This window comes from Psittacula echo (assembly GCF_963264785.1).
Source record: "Psittacula echo genome assembly, chromosome: 6".
NCBI lineage: Eukaryota > Metazoa > Chordata > Aves > Psittaciformes > Psittacidae > Psittacula > Psittacula echo.
In genome coordinates, this window is record NC_137743.1 from 14762159 (window position 1) to 14776299 (window position 14141).

The following is a 14141-nucleotide window of genomic DNA, read 5'->3' on the forward strand; positions in this document are numbered from 1 at the left end:
GTGTGGCTGCACAGCAGTGTAAACTGATGTAATTCTAGCGGCTGCAGTCCCACCCTCCTCCATGTGCTCCTACCCCTTCCCTTGAGCCAACGCTTTCTTTCAGCTGGATCACCTCCCTAAACTGGCTCTTTGGCCCAAGCCTGTGGCTGAGGACAGGATCAGAGCAGTCCTAACTTAGATTTAAGTATTCAAGAGACTGCTTTCCTTCTGCCTCTCTCCCTGTACTCCTTATTGGGATCTTCCTCTGGCGTCAAGGAGAATCTGGCTTCTATGAAAACGTCATAGGAAAATCTGAGAAATAACATATCTGCTGGGATTTTCTTTTGTTATATCCTAAACATAAAATTAGTTGTTTTACCCAGAAATAGAAGTTGTGGAAAAAGAAGTAAAAACACATCCGATCCTACACATGCAAAACAATGCTCCGAGTGAGATTTAGCACGTGGCTCCTTTGGGAGCCCTCTGCAGTGCTCTGTGAGGACCCACATCAGCCTTGTCAGCATGGTTGTTTTTTGTTCCAGAGATTGGGGAAGCATGGGAAGACCACCAAACTTGCCCTTCAGCAGGGAACAGAAGAGCCCAAAGGGCCCTGAGGACTCCCATCAGTACAATCCTGGGGGATGTGCTTCTCCATCCCCACAGTCAGGGCCACCACTCACAGACACAGTCGGGGCCCCCGGACAGTGCACAGAGCCTTGCGGAGGGGGAAGGGGACTTGTCATCTGCATCTCAGCTGGTTTGCAGAGCACTTCCTCAGGGGAAGAAGCACAGCTCTGCTGGCATCCCCTGTGGATCAAGGGGGGCTGATGGAAACGATCTGGCCTAAGGCAGCCAAATTTGCATGCCTGTTTTACAACGTTTGCAAGTACTGAAGTTGGGGAGGGAACCCCAAAAAAACGAACCAGTAGCTGGGGCAGTGCACAACTTTAGTCCATCTTTAGTCAGCAGAGATGTGCCTGGACTGAGAAGCTCTTCTTCCTCCCTTGAAAGGGCAGTCAGAGCAGGAGCTTGGAGTAGCCCAGGGCAAAGGAGGTTCAGCTTTTTCTTTCCTCAAAGAAAGGATGTTTCTGTCCCATTTTCCTCTCAGCATGTGGGAGGGATGCTCTGAGGCTCTTGTAAGTCATTGATCCCTTTCTGCATGAGCCAGAGCACTGCAGTGTGACCCGCAGAGCAGCAACCACAACTCAGGAAATTCAAATCAGCTTTATTCTCTCCTGACATATCTGCTAAAACAGAAGCGAAGCACTGAGAATCAGCACAGAGCTGGGGACCAGCAAGGATTGCTTGACAGTGCTGCCAGGGAAATCTGAATGGCCTACAGGGAAGCCTGGCTGAACAGAAAACAGCCAGCGTTGCCACAGCGTTAATTGCCGACATCCTGGGATGACATCTTAGTTGGGATCCATTCTCAGCAACTCCGAACAGAAAGTACAGCTGCTGCTGCCAGGGCTGGGTTTAGGCCTCAACCAATTCCCACAGACACAATGCAGCCTCAAAACAAGCTCTGCCCGCTTCCCAGGCAGGCACCATGCCTGTCCGCTCCCGGGAAAGTTGTCCGTATTCCCTGCCGGCTCCCTCCTTCCTCTCCACCTATCTCCCAGTGCTGCCTTTCAGCTCTCACACACCCTGTACCACCACCAAGAAAATGCCAAGTGAATGACACTTTATCTTTTCCCCTGTAATTAGAGCAGGAGGTGCACAGCATGGCTGAACCCAGTCCAGCTCCCCGCGCTCAGCAAAGGCTCTTTGTGGGACTCAGCACTGCAGGAGCAGGTTTCACCCTGTGAATCCCCAGGGGCTGCAGCAGCAGAGCAGGAAGGAGGTTCACACACGCATCTGTGCACACACACTACTGCACGGGCAAGAGAGAACAGAAACAGGAATGTCTTCAACGTGAGGAAGTCCGGAAGGACCACAGACATAGCAGCTTTCAGAGGCAGGACACACTGGTGAGGCAGAGGTACTCTATTTGCCTTAACTTGCCTTGTCTGACTCAGATTCCAGTAAGCTGAGCTACTTTTCATTTACAGTAAATTGAAGAAAACCCTGTTATCATTAGGAATCACCAGTGTGCAGAGAACAGAAACGCTTCCAGGAGGTAAGAGGGCAACATTCTGAAGAGCCTAAAAACTTTATAGGACTTGTCGTGGTATTAGTTCCCACATTGTGGGACATTTGTGGAACATTTTTGTGTGTGTGTCTCAGACTGGGGTTATTTTAGATGAATAAAACCTTAAAAACAGTAAAAGTAGAATTTGGTTTTCTTTGTAAGCTTTCAAAACAAGAAATGCTGTGAGGCAACTGAGGGTAATCAGATGCAGACACGCAGACCATAAGCAAATGCAATGGCTTGTACAAAACGTGCATATATGCACGTGCCCTACCAGGCTAAGCCATAAGTTCTCTGTTAAAGGCAAATACACAGTGATGCACTGAAACAAGGCCAGCAACACACTGGATTTGCCTGGGAGACATGTGCCCCAGTACCATGACTCTGCTGAAGGGATGCAGAACTGCCTCCTAAATGAATGGATCAGCAGTAGTCCATGGGACTGTAATCCCCTCCATAGAGGTCCTATGCTGATCTTTAAACGTTAGAAATTAACTTAAACTCTAAAGAACAATATGTCTTCCTGCATGGATTAGTAATAACTGCATGAGATACTTTTGGCTTCCTATTATTTCTCAGACCACACTAACTGCTTGGCCTCAAGTGACATCCTACAGGAATGAGCTACACTATCACATTTGCCATGAAAAAATATTACTTACTTGGTTTTGAGTTTTCTGCATGTTACATCTCCTTATGCTTGCATACAAAACAAAGGATTACTTTCCTAATAATCTCTAAATCTTGTATTGTTCTGTGTTCTTTTATCTTCTTCTGTTTTCCTCCTTTCTAAAACATGCAGCCCAAATCTTACCAATTTGTTTCAACAATGAGATTCTGTTTTCCTGGTCCCCCTTCTCTAACTTTCTTCCTAGAGCTGCCATCCACCTGGGACTGGATATGTGCAGTCCTGAACCACCTTTGAGAGAGCAAAGGGAGTCTCTAATACTTTTCCAGCACTATAGCAAACATTGAGAAGATAACAGCACCTTTATAGAAAATAATAGAACGGTTTATACCATTAAACCAATTCTCCCCCTGGCTACTACAAAAGACATGACATTTTATAAACTAAAGACATACTTGTAGATGTGGGTCAATCTCAAATATTGTCTCTCCTCTTCGCATATCTGTTATCAGCCAGGGGCCTCCAGCTCTACAAAGAAAGAAAGGAAGTCAATAAACCAAACAAGCACTTTAGCTCATACTCCCCAACAGAGCCCTCAGAGTGGACTTGTACTGGAAGGAAGCACAAGACAGAGTTTAAGAGAAGCCTAGAAGCCCCTCTATGCTGTGCATACAACTCATAACATGCATTTGTCCTTTACATTTCCCAAACGCATAATAAAAGCCCTCCATGACATAGCTATTCCTTGCCTAGTGTCTGGCACCACCAAGTCTTGCAAAGCCATCAGGATTCACACAGGCTATCCCCCTGTCCTCTGTGTGGATCCACTTACTCATACAAGTAAGTATGAGTTTTAATCTTACAGGTAACTGAATTTGGACTGGAAGTCCAATGTAGCCTGGGTCTAAGGAAGATGGGCAAAGCATTGGGTCAAGATTTATACCTCTGCTACATATCTAAAGATGCAGCAGGGTCCCAGTGGGACTGCACTTTTTGAAAAGATCAGCAGTCACTAAAAAGCTTCCTGCTCTGATAAACAGCCTCACAATAGACATTATACCTAGTTGGTACTTCATGGCCAAGTACTCAGGATGGTTCAGGGAAAGCTTTGTTTTCATTCACATTAAAAGTCAGAAGGGTCAAGATGTTTCTCAACAAAGGTGATAGAAAACAGATTACTGTGAAGATGAACTACTCAGAAACTTTTCTTTGGGTCACAGTGCAGGCAGACTGCAGAAGTCAGCCTCAGATGGTGCTTTTCATTTGAAATAAAAACTGAAGTCTTTTGGAATTGCCATAAAAACTTTCATGATTTTCATGAGACACTTTATTATTGCAGTCAAAAGCCCCCTCCGCTGGCCTTGTCTGTGTTACAGTCTCCTAAAGCACTCCTAAAATGGGAGCAATAAAAGTTAGTATTTTCTAGTTTTTCAGAGGCATTGATAGCCACTGTTTTCACATCACTTTGGAAGCTGAGAATTATTACCTGCAGGGGTGTGACCTGCTTCAGTTCCTTACTGGGATAGCAAGGGACTTTTACCCTGACTCCACATCAGCAGCCTAGTAGTTTGCAGTTTTGCCTTTGAATCATACACATTTGGGTCCCATTTTGTCCTTGGAAAGGTGCTTTTACCACACCACAAACACCCAAACCCAACATGAGAACAGAGTGAGAGGGATGCTATATCTCTATTAATTTAGAGGAGCAAACAGAGCTGCAAGCAGCATTTATTGTCTTGGGGTACCAGAAACAAAGCTTGCAGCTAGACAAATTCACTCTACTTGAGATAGTAGTGCCTAGAAGGGAAAGGTTGAAGTTTAAAAAGTCCAGCAGCAAAGGCTCTTCCAAATAATCAAAGGCCATCGTGACACCAGAGAGTATACCATTGTGCCCAGGAACACATATGCAGAACTACTTTGTTTTAAATAAAAAAAGTGATCTTTTGCGCTACAATCACATAGCAGTAACTTCCACTAAATAGAAGAGAAAATATTTAAACAAAACACTTGCAAGCCAAAAAAAGTTTAACTGCAACCGGGCAGCAAATAAAGCATCAACATATCATTTAACATTTAAAAGTGATCTCCTTCTTAACCCAGTGACATCTTTGTTTTGCTGTGGGAGAAATAACAATGAACTTCACTTGCATGAACACTCCTCCTGTTCCAAATTGGCTCACCAAGAGTGGGGCCAGTTTGAGAATGACTTTCTCACTTTCAGTCCCCAAGCTTTGCTAGGCATTGTGAATCAGACCTTCTTCCTTCCTTTTGAACTACACAGAGAGGTCACCAGTAAGTTATCCCAGCTCTATCAGAAAGAGCCAATGAGAAAATACTGCAGGCATAAAAGGAAAGAAATTAAGCTTTCAAGACCTCATTCTGTTTCACCATGAACATGTGGACTTCTACATGCATTAATCTGTCATCTAAGTGTCTCTGCGTGAGAACAGATTTGCAATGAATTCCCATCTCTTGCTACAGCACAGGATTAAGTAAGTTCCATCAACAAGTTAAAGATTGGTAATAAAAATAAACAACCAAGTCGCTCTCCACGGGAATGCTCCCCTATATGGGCTATATGAGCACTTACACTGGGACAGTCCGAAGCAGCTCCAATATCCCTTGCCCATTCCACTGCTGAGCCGCATGCAGTTCCTCAGTGCAAACCCCAACAATCTGGAATAAATAAAAAGAGGGATACTAAACTGGATGGGAACCGTGGAAGAACTGTAAAGAAAATGTACCACGTGGTACTGGATCAAACAGTGCAGGTACAGAGGAGAAGCACCAATCTTTAAAGTAGGTGACCAAGGATAAATTGAGCCTGAGACAATACAGGGATTCTGCAATTCCTTATGCCCTCTCACTACACTTATCATGGGAAGTGCCCTGGTCATGTAACATTTAATCGTGCACAGCATGCGTAACTATGAGGAGAGCCTGGTGATAAATCAGGGTTTACTGAAGATCCACTAATCTGTTCTCACTTTTCAATCTAGTCCGCACAAGACAGGACAGGTTAGGGTCTGAGCACATGCAAAACACTGCTCTGTCAGCCAACTGCTAGGGGCAAATGCAATACTGCACCAGCAATTTCAGTCAGGCAAGAGACTTGCTGCCACAAGGGAGTGCTTCAGTGCTCATAAATCCTTGACCAACTCGGTTTGCTGACTGGTTACATCTTACCTAGCACCATAAAGTAAAGCTGCTTACACATCACATAATCCACTCGTCACTGCAGGCAATTGCAGACTTCTGCCTTCCTGTATAAGGCAGGATGTGTTTGCTTTTTAGGAGACAGGCTGCCACACTGAGCAATACCAGATGTCTCTCTCACAGCAGCTGAGATTGCTGCTTCAGATGGAGGGGTGAAACACCCTTCAGCTGATAGAGGAAGGCAGTTTATTCCTGATCCATCATCTGCTGGCTTGTGGCTTTGAGCATAATGATTCGCTCTTTGGGATGAAAAGTTATTTTAGCCATGCCTTTCTATTTTCTTCCTCAATACTCTAAGTCTTTTCCAATGACACTGAATTTTTGGCCGAAATTTGTTGAACTGATGTTTTATCAGAAAAGAGAAAAACTGAAAACTAAGTTCTGAAGAGCAGCAAGCAGAAGTGCATGATGTACCTTCGCCACAAGCATGAATCTGCACTGATAGAGATCTGTGTGGAAAATCATCAACGTCAGCACATAGCCAGCTCTGCACACCCTACTTTCCCTGCCCCTTGCAGACGTCACTTTCTCAGGACCCAGCCCTTGGAGACACACTTCATCCCCACCCATGTCCCAGGCTTCCTCCAGTAACAGCTTGAATCACCCTTGCTTCAGGACACCCCTCCCTGGGCCTTCACTCACTAATTACACACAAACAGCAAGACTCTAAACAGGAAATTAATTTGTATTCATTCTTTTCTTTTTGCAATCGTTTATCCTCATGGGTCAAAATAAATCCATAACAACAAGCATCAAACAAAGGGGAAAACTAAGTCAACCATATGTGTTGCGGAAGATGAGAGGCCAAGAGCCTCAGGATGCAACAAGTTGACTGCCCTTTGATCCAGCACAGCTGGGCACTAAAGAAGAGATGAGGACTCATGCAGCACTAACTGGGGAATCAGCCAGGAATCACCCTGCTTATCTTGGCATCTTCTCTCCTTCCAGGTCTCACAACTCACCTTTCACTGATTAAACCCACACCCATCCCTTTCTTGTTGATAAAACACAGACTTTTGGGCACCTCAGAATATTCAGGAAGGCCTTTGCCCTTGCACAGCAGTTACCTTGTGTAGGTCTATGGAAATGGAGCTTCCGCTTAACATGCTGCAACTACGGCCAAGGACAAATGAGAACAACTTGAAGCTTATATTGTAAAATACAGACACTTGCATTTTCCCCACAGGATGGAAGCTTTTCCATAGAGCAGGAAGAAACAAGCAGTTGGCGTAAACTATGCCAACTTTTCTACTAAGGCTATTAACTCCAATATGCAATTTAAAAATATCCAAAGCAGCCCATATCTAAGAGACACCACTAAGAAGAAGGACTCTGGGAAAGCATGCAAACCTGTTTGGCCAAGGAAGCTCCCCTTGCTAACAGTCAGGTTCAGTCACAAGGGAATTTTTAAGTGTTTCTTTTGCAAAGCAAACCTGAACCTTTCTTAAACAGTACATCAATATAGGAAAGCTCACTTAGCTCCCGAAGAGTCTTTGTGTCAATGCTTCAAGCTACATTTCTGCCATTAAATAATGCTAAAGCAACTTTGAGTTCTGCTCCAAACTCTTTCTTTTCCTGGAACTCAAACCAGTGAATCACTTACTGTAGAATTAATTTGAATTTAGCTCTACATTCCCTTTTAAAAGTGTTTCTCTCAGCTTTTTTCCCTATGTTCATGTTTGGAATTTCAGAGCAGTAATGTAATATTCAACTCCAGATCTGTTGCAGGGTGTAAAACTTCTCTTCATCAGATAGACCTCTATCTTGAGAGCTGAGCATGCCATTGCTCAATCCTTGTAAAATGCTTACTGAATACCTCCAGAGTAACAACTCGAAGATCAAATCCATGGTAATCAAGTAAGGAAGAAAGGTGGAAGACTGGATAATAATCATCTGACTTATCAGAGCTAAATTAAATGTAATGTTAGCTGCATTCCACACCAGGGAGGTGACAGTCAGAGCCACTATGGCTGGGTCATACCTGTAGGAAAGTGACAACCCCAAAAGGAGTCTGCACCGGCTGCATCTGAGGGTCTTCTGTCAGCAACATATGCTGGATTCTGGATTCACTGTTGTCCAAAGGGCTGTGCCACGATACATGGTCACCACTGCAGAAGGTGTTTTCTGCAAGAATGAGAAGCATGAAATATTGAGTCTGTAAAGTCTGCCAGAATATTCCTTCTCTTAGCATCTGCTCCTGACCCCTCTCTGTTTCAGGACAGTCACTGGTGGCTATTCACAGCGACTACCTCCAGCCAGCTCCGCTGAGTCTCCGTGTCAGCTGAAGCATGTGAAGCAGCAAAAGAACCTCACTGAGCCATCTGAATTCAAGAACTGACTTTAAAATTGCTCACTCTTGAGTCCTGTGGCAAAAAATGGTGTCCTGCTTTGATATTAATCCCAAACCCAACAAATAAGATTAGCTTTTCTCTCATTTACTATTAGTCTCGTTTTGTAAGAAGGTGCAGAGTCAGCACGCCATGCTGGATGCCGATGTGACATCAATTCATACTTAATTTGCAGCTCTGATTTGCCACAGAGAAAAGATGCTGAAATGTGACTTAAACACAAATAACATTTTGCTATGTCTAATAAAAATCCACAGTCTGCTGCCCAGCTTGTGATGGTCTCAGTCAAAGCCGCTTTCTCTCCCAGTTGTCTGGTGGCTCTGGTGCAGAATTTTAATTAATATGTTCCTTCCTTCCCAAACAATGAGAAAACCATTAGCCTATAAATTTCCCTCTATGTCAGAATAAAGTGCATCAAAACAAAGAGACAGAAATTATCCTTCCTTCTTCATGACTGCAAGCATTCCTTTCTTTTCTTCCTCTCCTACTTAGAAAGACAAAGCCCCAGATAATCCCATGTTCCACAGCTGGTGCATGCTAGAAAGCCCACCAGCACCCATCTGTATGTTGCTGCCCCATCATAGGAAAGGCTAATACTTGCTTTCTGAGTAAGCTAGAAGTAAAACAACCAACCATGAACATTTCACACCAATTATAGCTGGCCCAATTGCACACAGTTCCTAGAGGATGTGTGACATAATGCTGCCTAGCTGACTGCCTTGTCCTCGGGTCTTGTGCTTGTCTCACTCCAGATAGAGCTTTTATAGCACACACAAGTAAACAGCCTGGAATACACATTCTGCTCTCTGACAGAGGTGTAGTGCCCCAGGGAAGAAGCAAGTACTGCCTGCCTGCTACTAAAGCCAGTGCCAAGCACAGCACTCCTCTGCCTGACCAAGCTCACTGATGAAGGCAGTCTCACTGATGAAGGCTGCTGTTCTCACCATGGTCTCTCCCAAGGCCATGCTTACAGGAGAAGCTTTGCCCTCCTTTACTGGATGAGGACTAGGACTTCCACAGCAGACAGGAACATGTTAGTGGTTACTTGAATTGCTGTTTGTCAAGACCGGAGCATCTCATATGATGCAGAGCAGGACCCCAGAGAATCTCATATGATTCAGCAGAGCGCAGCTATGACCAGATGTAGCCCTGGATCTTCACCTAACCTTCCCACATCACCTTCCAAATACATGTCAATAGGACTTCTCTTAACTATCTATAGGGCATATCTGAAAATCCTTGAACACGGCAGCTTCTGCAGTGACAAAAGAGAAACAGCATTTGCCAGTAATTGTAGCTTTGTCCCCAGTCACATTAGAAAACAGACACTGAGGAACTGGGTCCTTGCACACCAGTCACTATGCACCCACACCACCACGACTGTGTGCATGTACTCTTGGCCAGCAGCAAGGGCAGGATGCTTTGAGGGAGCCATCAGCAGGTAATGAGAGTTATCTTGCAGCTGCTGTGGTTAAAAACACCAACAGTCTCAGCGATGAGCTAACTCATGCTCAGTCGGTCAAGGATTTCATGCAGGGCGTCCCGGGCAACTCGTAGTTTCTCCACCAGGTGTCCCCATTGGTGCGTGTTTCAACATTCATCATTACGGAGTTTTCACATGAATGTCTTGGACTGCTTTTTCCATTGAGAATTAAAATAAACTCCAAATACCATAAGGAACTTGGCCAGAAAATCGAGGCATGTACCAGAAGTGTTGTGATAAGTAAGGGAATGTTTTCCTTAGTTAAAATTAGGAAAGAAAGAAAACATAGAGAATGCAAGCTGCTTGAGTTTATCCTGAGGTACCCTAAATACACACTTTCAGCTCTGCAACTGAAAGGAGCGGCTCAGATATTACTTTAGTTTTAAAGTTGGGAAAACATAAGCATATAAAAGTGAAAAACATGATTTACAGGTTGTTTTTCTTTAGGATCAAGATTGGACTAAAGAAACCACTTAGAATGTTGCAAAGGATCTTGTGATATTTTCCAGGTTAGCCAAAATGTGGCTGATTGCATTTTTGGTTTAAATGATAAAAGCCTCTCAGTCACAGTTTTTAGGAACGAAACAAAGCCACAAAGCGCTTATTCTTGGACCCTGTCTTTACACCACAACACTTTGCCCATCAAATGCTCACACAATTCTATGCTGACGGATCGCTGCGTTTCACTGCTGGTGCTGCTTCTCCTGGGAAAGCCCAGCCCGTTTAGAGCAGGTTTTCAAATGCAAATGTCTCTGCTGGAAACCCACCTGTTTATGTCCATGTGAACATTGAGCACTTAGAAAAATCTCCCTCCGCCTTGCATGCACACGAACACCACAAAATTCACACTGACTACTCAATTAAATCACACACAGAAATACTGCACATAACATGAAGCTGAATTAAAACCTAAAGGAGTGCAAGCAATTCAGAATTACAGCCTAAAACTCAGCTTTTCACTTGGTGCATTGTAACCAATGTGGAATATGAGATACATGCTCTTCTACAGAGTCCACTGCACTGAGGACAGCTTTAATTGCAGCACTTGTAGCCACAGAAACAAAGAAATTACAGAAAGAAAGGACCTGATAACCACTTTATTTTGCCTAATGCTGGAAAGGAAGATGAGCATCCTCCTTTCCCACCTTTCACACTCATATTTTCAAAACAAGACAATCAAAGTCTTTCCAAGCATTTAAGTTGCTTGGAAAGTTGCCAGGGAAGCTGTGAATGCTCCATACCTGGCAGTGTACAAGGCCAGGTTGGATGAAGCCTTGGGTGGCATGGTTTAGTGTGAGGTGTCCGTGATCATGGCAGGAGAGCTGGAACTAGATGATCTTAAGGTTCTTTCCAACTCTAACTATTCTATGATTCTAAGTTTTAAACAATGTTTTAGCCAGAAAATCCTAAAGCTTTCGTAAATGATTCCTCCAAAGTAAATTTATATCTAAACTTGTGGCTTTGAATTTAATTTATGTTGAATAGAATACAAAACATCCCGATAAATCCTCAAAGTCATCACAGCATGGACAGATGTGAAAAGTCTCCTGTGGCTTTTGCACCTATCATTTGCAGTGCTGGTGATAATTCACTTTTCACAACCTGCCTTTCATCCACAAATAGGTAAAATGCTCTAGTATCTCCTACATGTACGTATGTATTTCCATAAACCCAAGAGATGAGTAGGCACAGGACACACAGAATGAAGTTCTATTGCGCTAAGCATTGGGATACAGTAAAGAGTTTCTGTTCTGAAAACTTGCTACAACATGTAGGTATTATTAAGTGAATTACTGCAAATCACATAGCACAGCTGGTGCAGGCTCTTCTCTAGAGTCACAGTCCAGTGTCCCATCCAGCGGGCTACTCAGGCTGGTGCAAAGTCAGCTCTTTTTGTTCCCAAAAATGCAACCCTGTATCTCGCACACCATGCAGACTAATCAAAGAAGCAGCCTGTCATCTCCAAACTAATTTCTGAGATCTGTTTTGCATTGCTATGAACCAAGGACAGGACTAGTACCTTCGGAGATAATGATGCCAATATGGGTCTCTCAACAGCACTCACAGTTTTATAGCCATACTGAGAAGTACACATTTTGATGCCTACTGCAGGTATCAAATGAGACACCTACACTCACAGCTGGAAGTTACTTATATACAAAATGAAAACACAGACATGAAGATAGGTATTAATAAACCTGTAAAGGAAATACTGTATGAAAACCAAAAGATTACAGAAAGAAGTTTGTCCGCGGAGCACTGACCTAGTCTGACAGGACTCATCACTACAAACATCTCAGAACAATTTGTAGTTTTAAGCCAAAACATAACCCCCCTTTCAGATAAGTACAGAACACTACTTTACAAATTACCTCAGTTTAGTAAGGCTGAAAGTTTAGAGCCTCAGCAACAAAGCAGGTTCTGCAAGGATCATATCACAACACTGATACTGTTCCAGCCCTTGTAGATTTGGGAACTACTTCTGCTTTATACAAGGTGATTAACAGCAACTTTTGATCCAAAACTTTCCCCTCTTAACAAGCTCTGGAATGGCAACCCTTTTGGCATGTTGTAATTGTGTGCAGATTAGCACCTGTGGGAAAACTTCTAACTGGCTTTGAGCAGAATCATGGGCTTCGACTGGACAAGCACCTTCTCTACCACTACAAGAGGGCAATAATCAGCCTGGGAGCAGCAAATGCCAGGACTCAGGTGTCTTTTGCTACTGCAAAGACTTCTGCCTCTGAACTCCCATGCTACCTGACTGCACAGCAAAGTCAACAAGAGATGTGATGTGTCCAGGGAAATAATTTTATATAATGGGAGAACTTCGATGTATTCTTGTGTAAATAGCAAGCCTCGAACCAGTTTGTATGTTCCCATGCGCAGGAATAAGCTTGGAGAAGACTTCTAGGAACAGGGGAACTACAGACGCTCTCTTCTCTGCGGGTGTGCACATTGTGGATGGACTCCTCATCGCCTAAGGAGGAGGTAGCTCTTGACTAAAGCTTTTACTGCAGCTACGGCACACACAGGAAGACCCTATCTAGGCTCACTCGTGTCTAAGGTTGAGTGTGACACACCACCACTCTTCACCACCACAGGAGGCGCTGTTAGCATTGTTACTCATCTGCTTGTTTTTACAATCCTTTAAAACCCAAGTTTCTCCAAGAGCCCTACTACTCTGTTAAGCCTGTTTGACACTGGCCAACAGGTTCAAACACCATCTGGGTAGCACAGTCAGCTACTATGAACGAAACAGCCTTGTTTCCTTACATGACCACAGCAAAAACAACAGTCACCAGAAAAAGTTACCAGCACCTCACAATGGAATTGTCAAATCCGTCGGACAGATGGCAAGAAAAGATCTAACCATTAACAGGAGGAATTAAATAGCAAAGGAAATGAAAGAAAATATGTGAAAAAAAAAATCAAAATTATTTTGGTGTATGGATAAATCCACAAAACCTCAGGAGTACACAAAGGCAATGATTTATTGCATACAAGCTGATTCCCAAGGGACTGCTGTTGAATACTTCTGCCTCACAGTAAACTTGAGGTGGTGACATGTTCCCTCCACGGAAAGAAGAGCTAAGCTCCTGACGTGCCTCAGGATAAACACATATCCTTCAGCAGTTACCATGGGAGTGCTGGATGTGTTGTAAATACACAGGCTGCTTACAGCAACCTTCTGGACACTTGCAAACTTCCTGCTCAGAAGGCGCACTAACAGGACTTAAATCTAACACAGCCAGGTGACCCATCCTAGCAGATCTGACACTGGTTCTTTTTCTCCAAGTTTGTGTTTTAACAAAAACTAGTGATTTTTCTTTCTGTTAGGAATGCTGATTCTATGAAATCGAAGTGCTTCATAGGGAGGTATTGATTTCACCAAAACTCAGCAAGGAAATCATTAAAACATTTCATTTCAAGCTTACTATTTTGTTTCATAATTTATAATAGCAAATCTGAAGCCCCTCTTTAACTCTACAAAAATGAGAAGTCTCTAAATTTTCCACAAACCAGCTCTTGTACCATTTTATTATGTCAGAGCAGCATCTCTAAGACAGTTATACCAGGCCACTCTGTTAAGCTTCCCATATTTTTGAAGTCTTTAAAATGTCATTATCCATTTTCTTTTACAGCCCACTTAAAGCAGGTGAGGTTCCTTCATGCAGCAATGGTTGTAATTCAGCTGTGCAATGTCTTCTAACTTTACTATCCAACTGCTCTATAATGAGAACTGAGGAAATAACTCAGAGGGAACCATTCCACTGCAGACTTGTAAATTTTCTTTGTGTAACATTGCTCATGTATTTCCTTGGCGTGCATTCCCAGCCCCTTTAATTTGACTAA

At 43.5% G+C, this 14141-nt stretch overlaps 1 protein-coding gene across 3 annotated transcripts in view; it reads right to left on the bottom strand.

Moving 5' to 3' along the window:
- Positions 1-14141, bottom strand: part of SUFU (SUFU negative regulator of hedgehog signaling) — a 95643-nt gene that overhangs the window by 38349 nt on the left and 43153 nt on the right. For all 3 annotated transcript variants that reach the window (XR_013957198.1, XM_080620931.1, XM_080620930.1), the window contains exons 4-6: positions 7936-8078; positions 5329-5414; positions 3194-3266 (exon numbers count right to left, since the gene is read on the bottom strand). Coding sequence is in view for 2 of the 3 variants with exons in the window: in XM_080620931.1 (XP_080477057.1) it covers positions 3194-3266; positions 5329-5414; positions 7936-8078 (302 nt within the window). In the remaining variant the exon portion in view is untranslated. The remainder of the gene's footprint in view (positions 1-3193; positions 3267-5328; positions 5415-7935; positions 8079-14141) is intronic.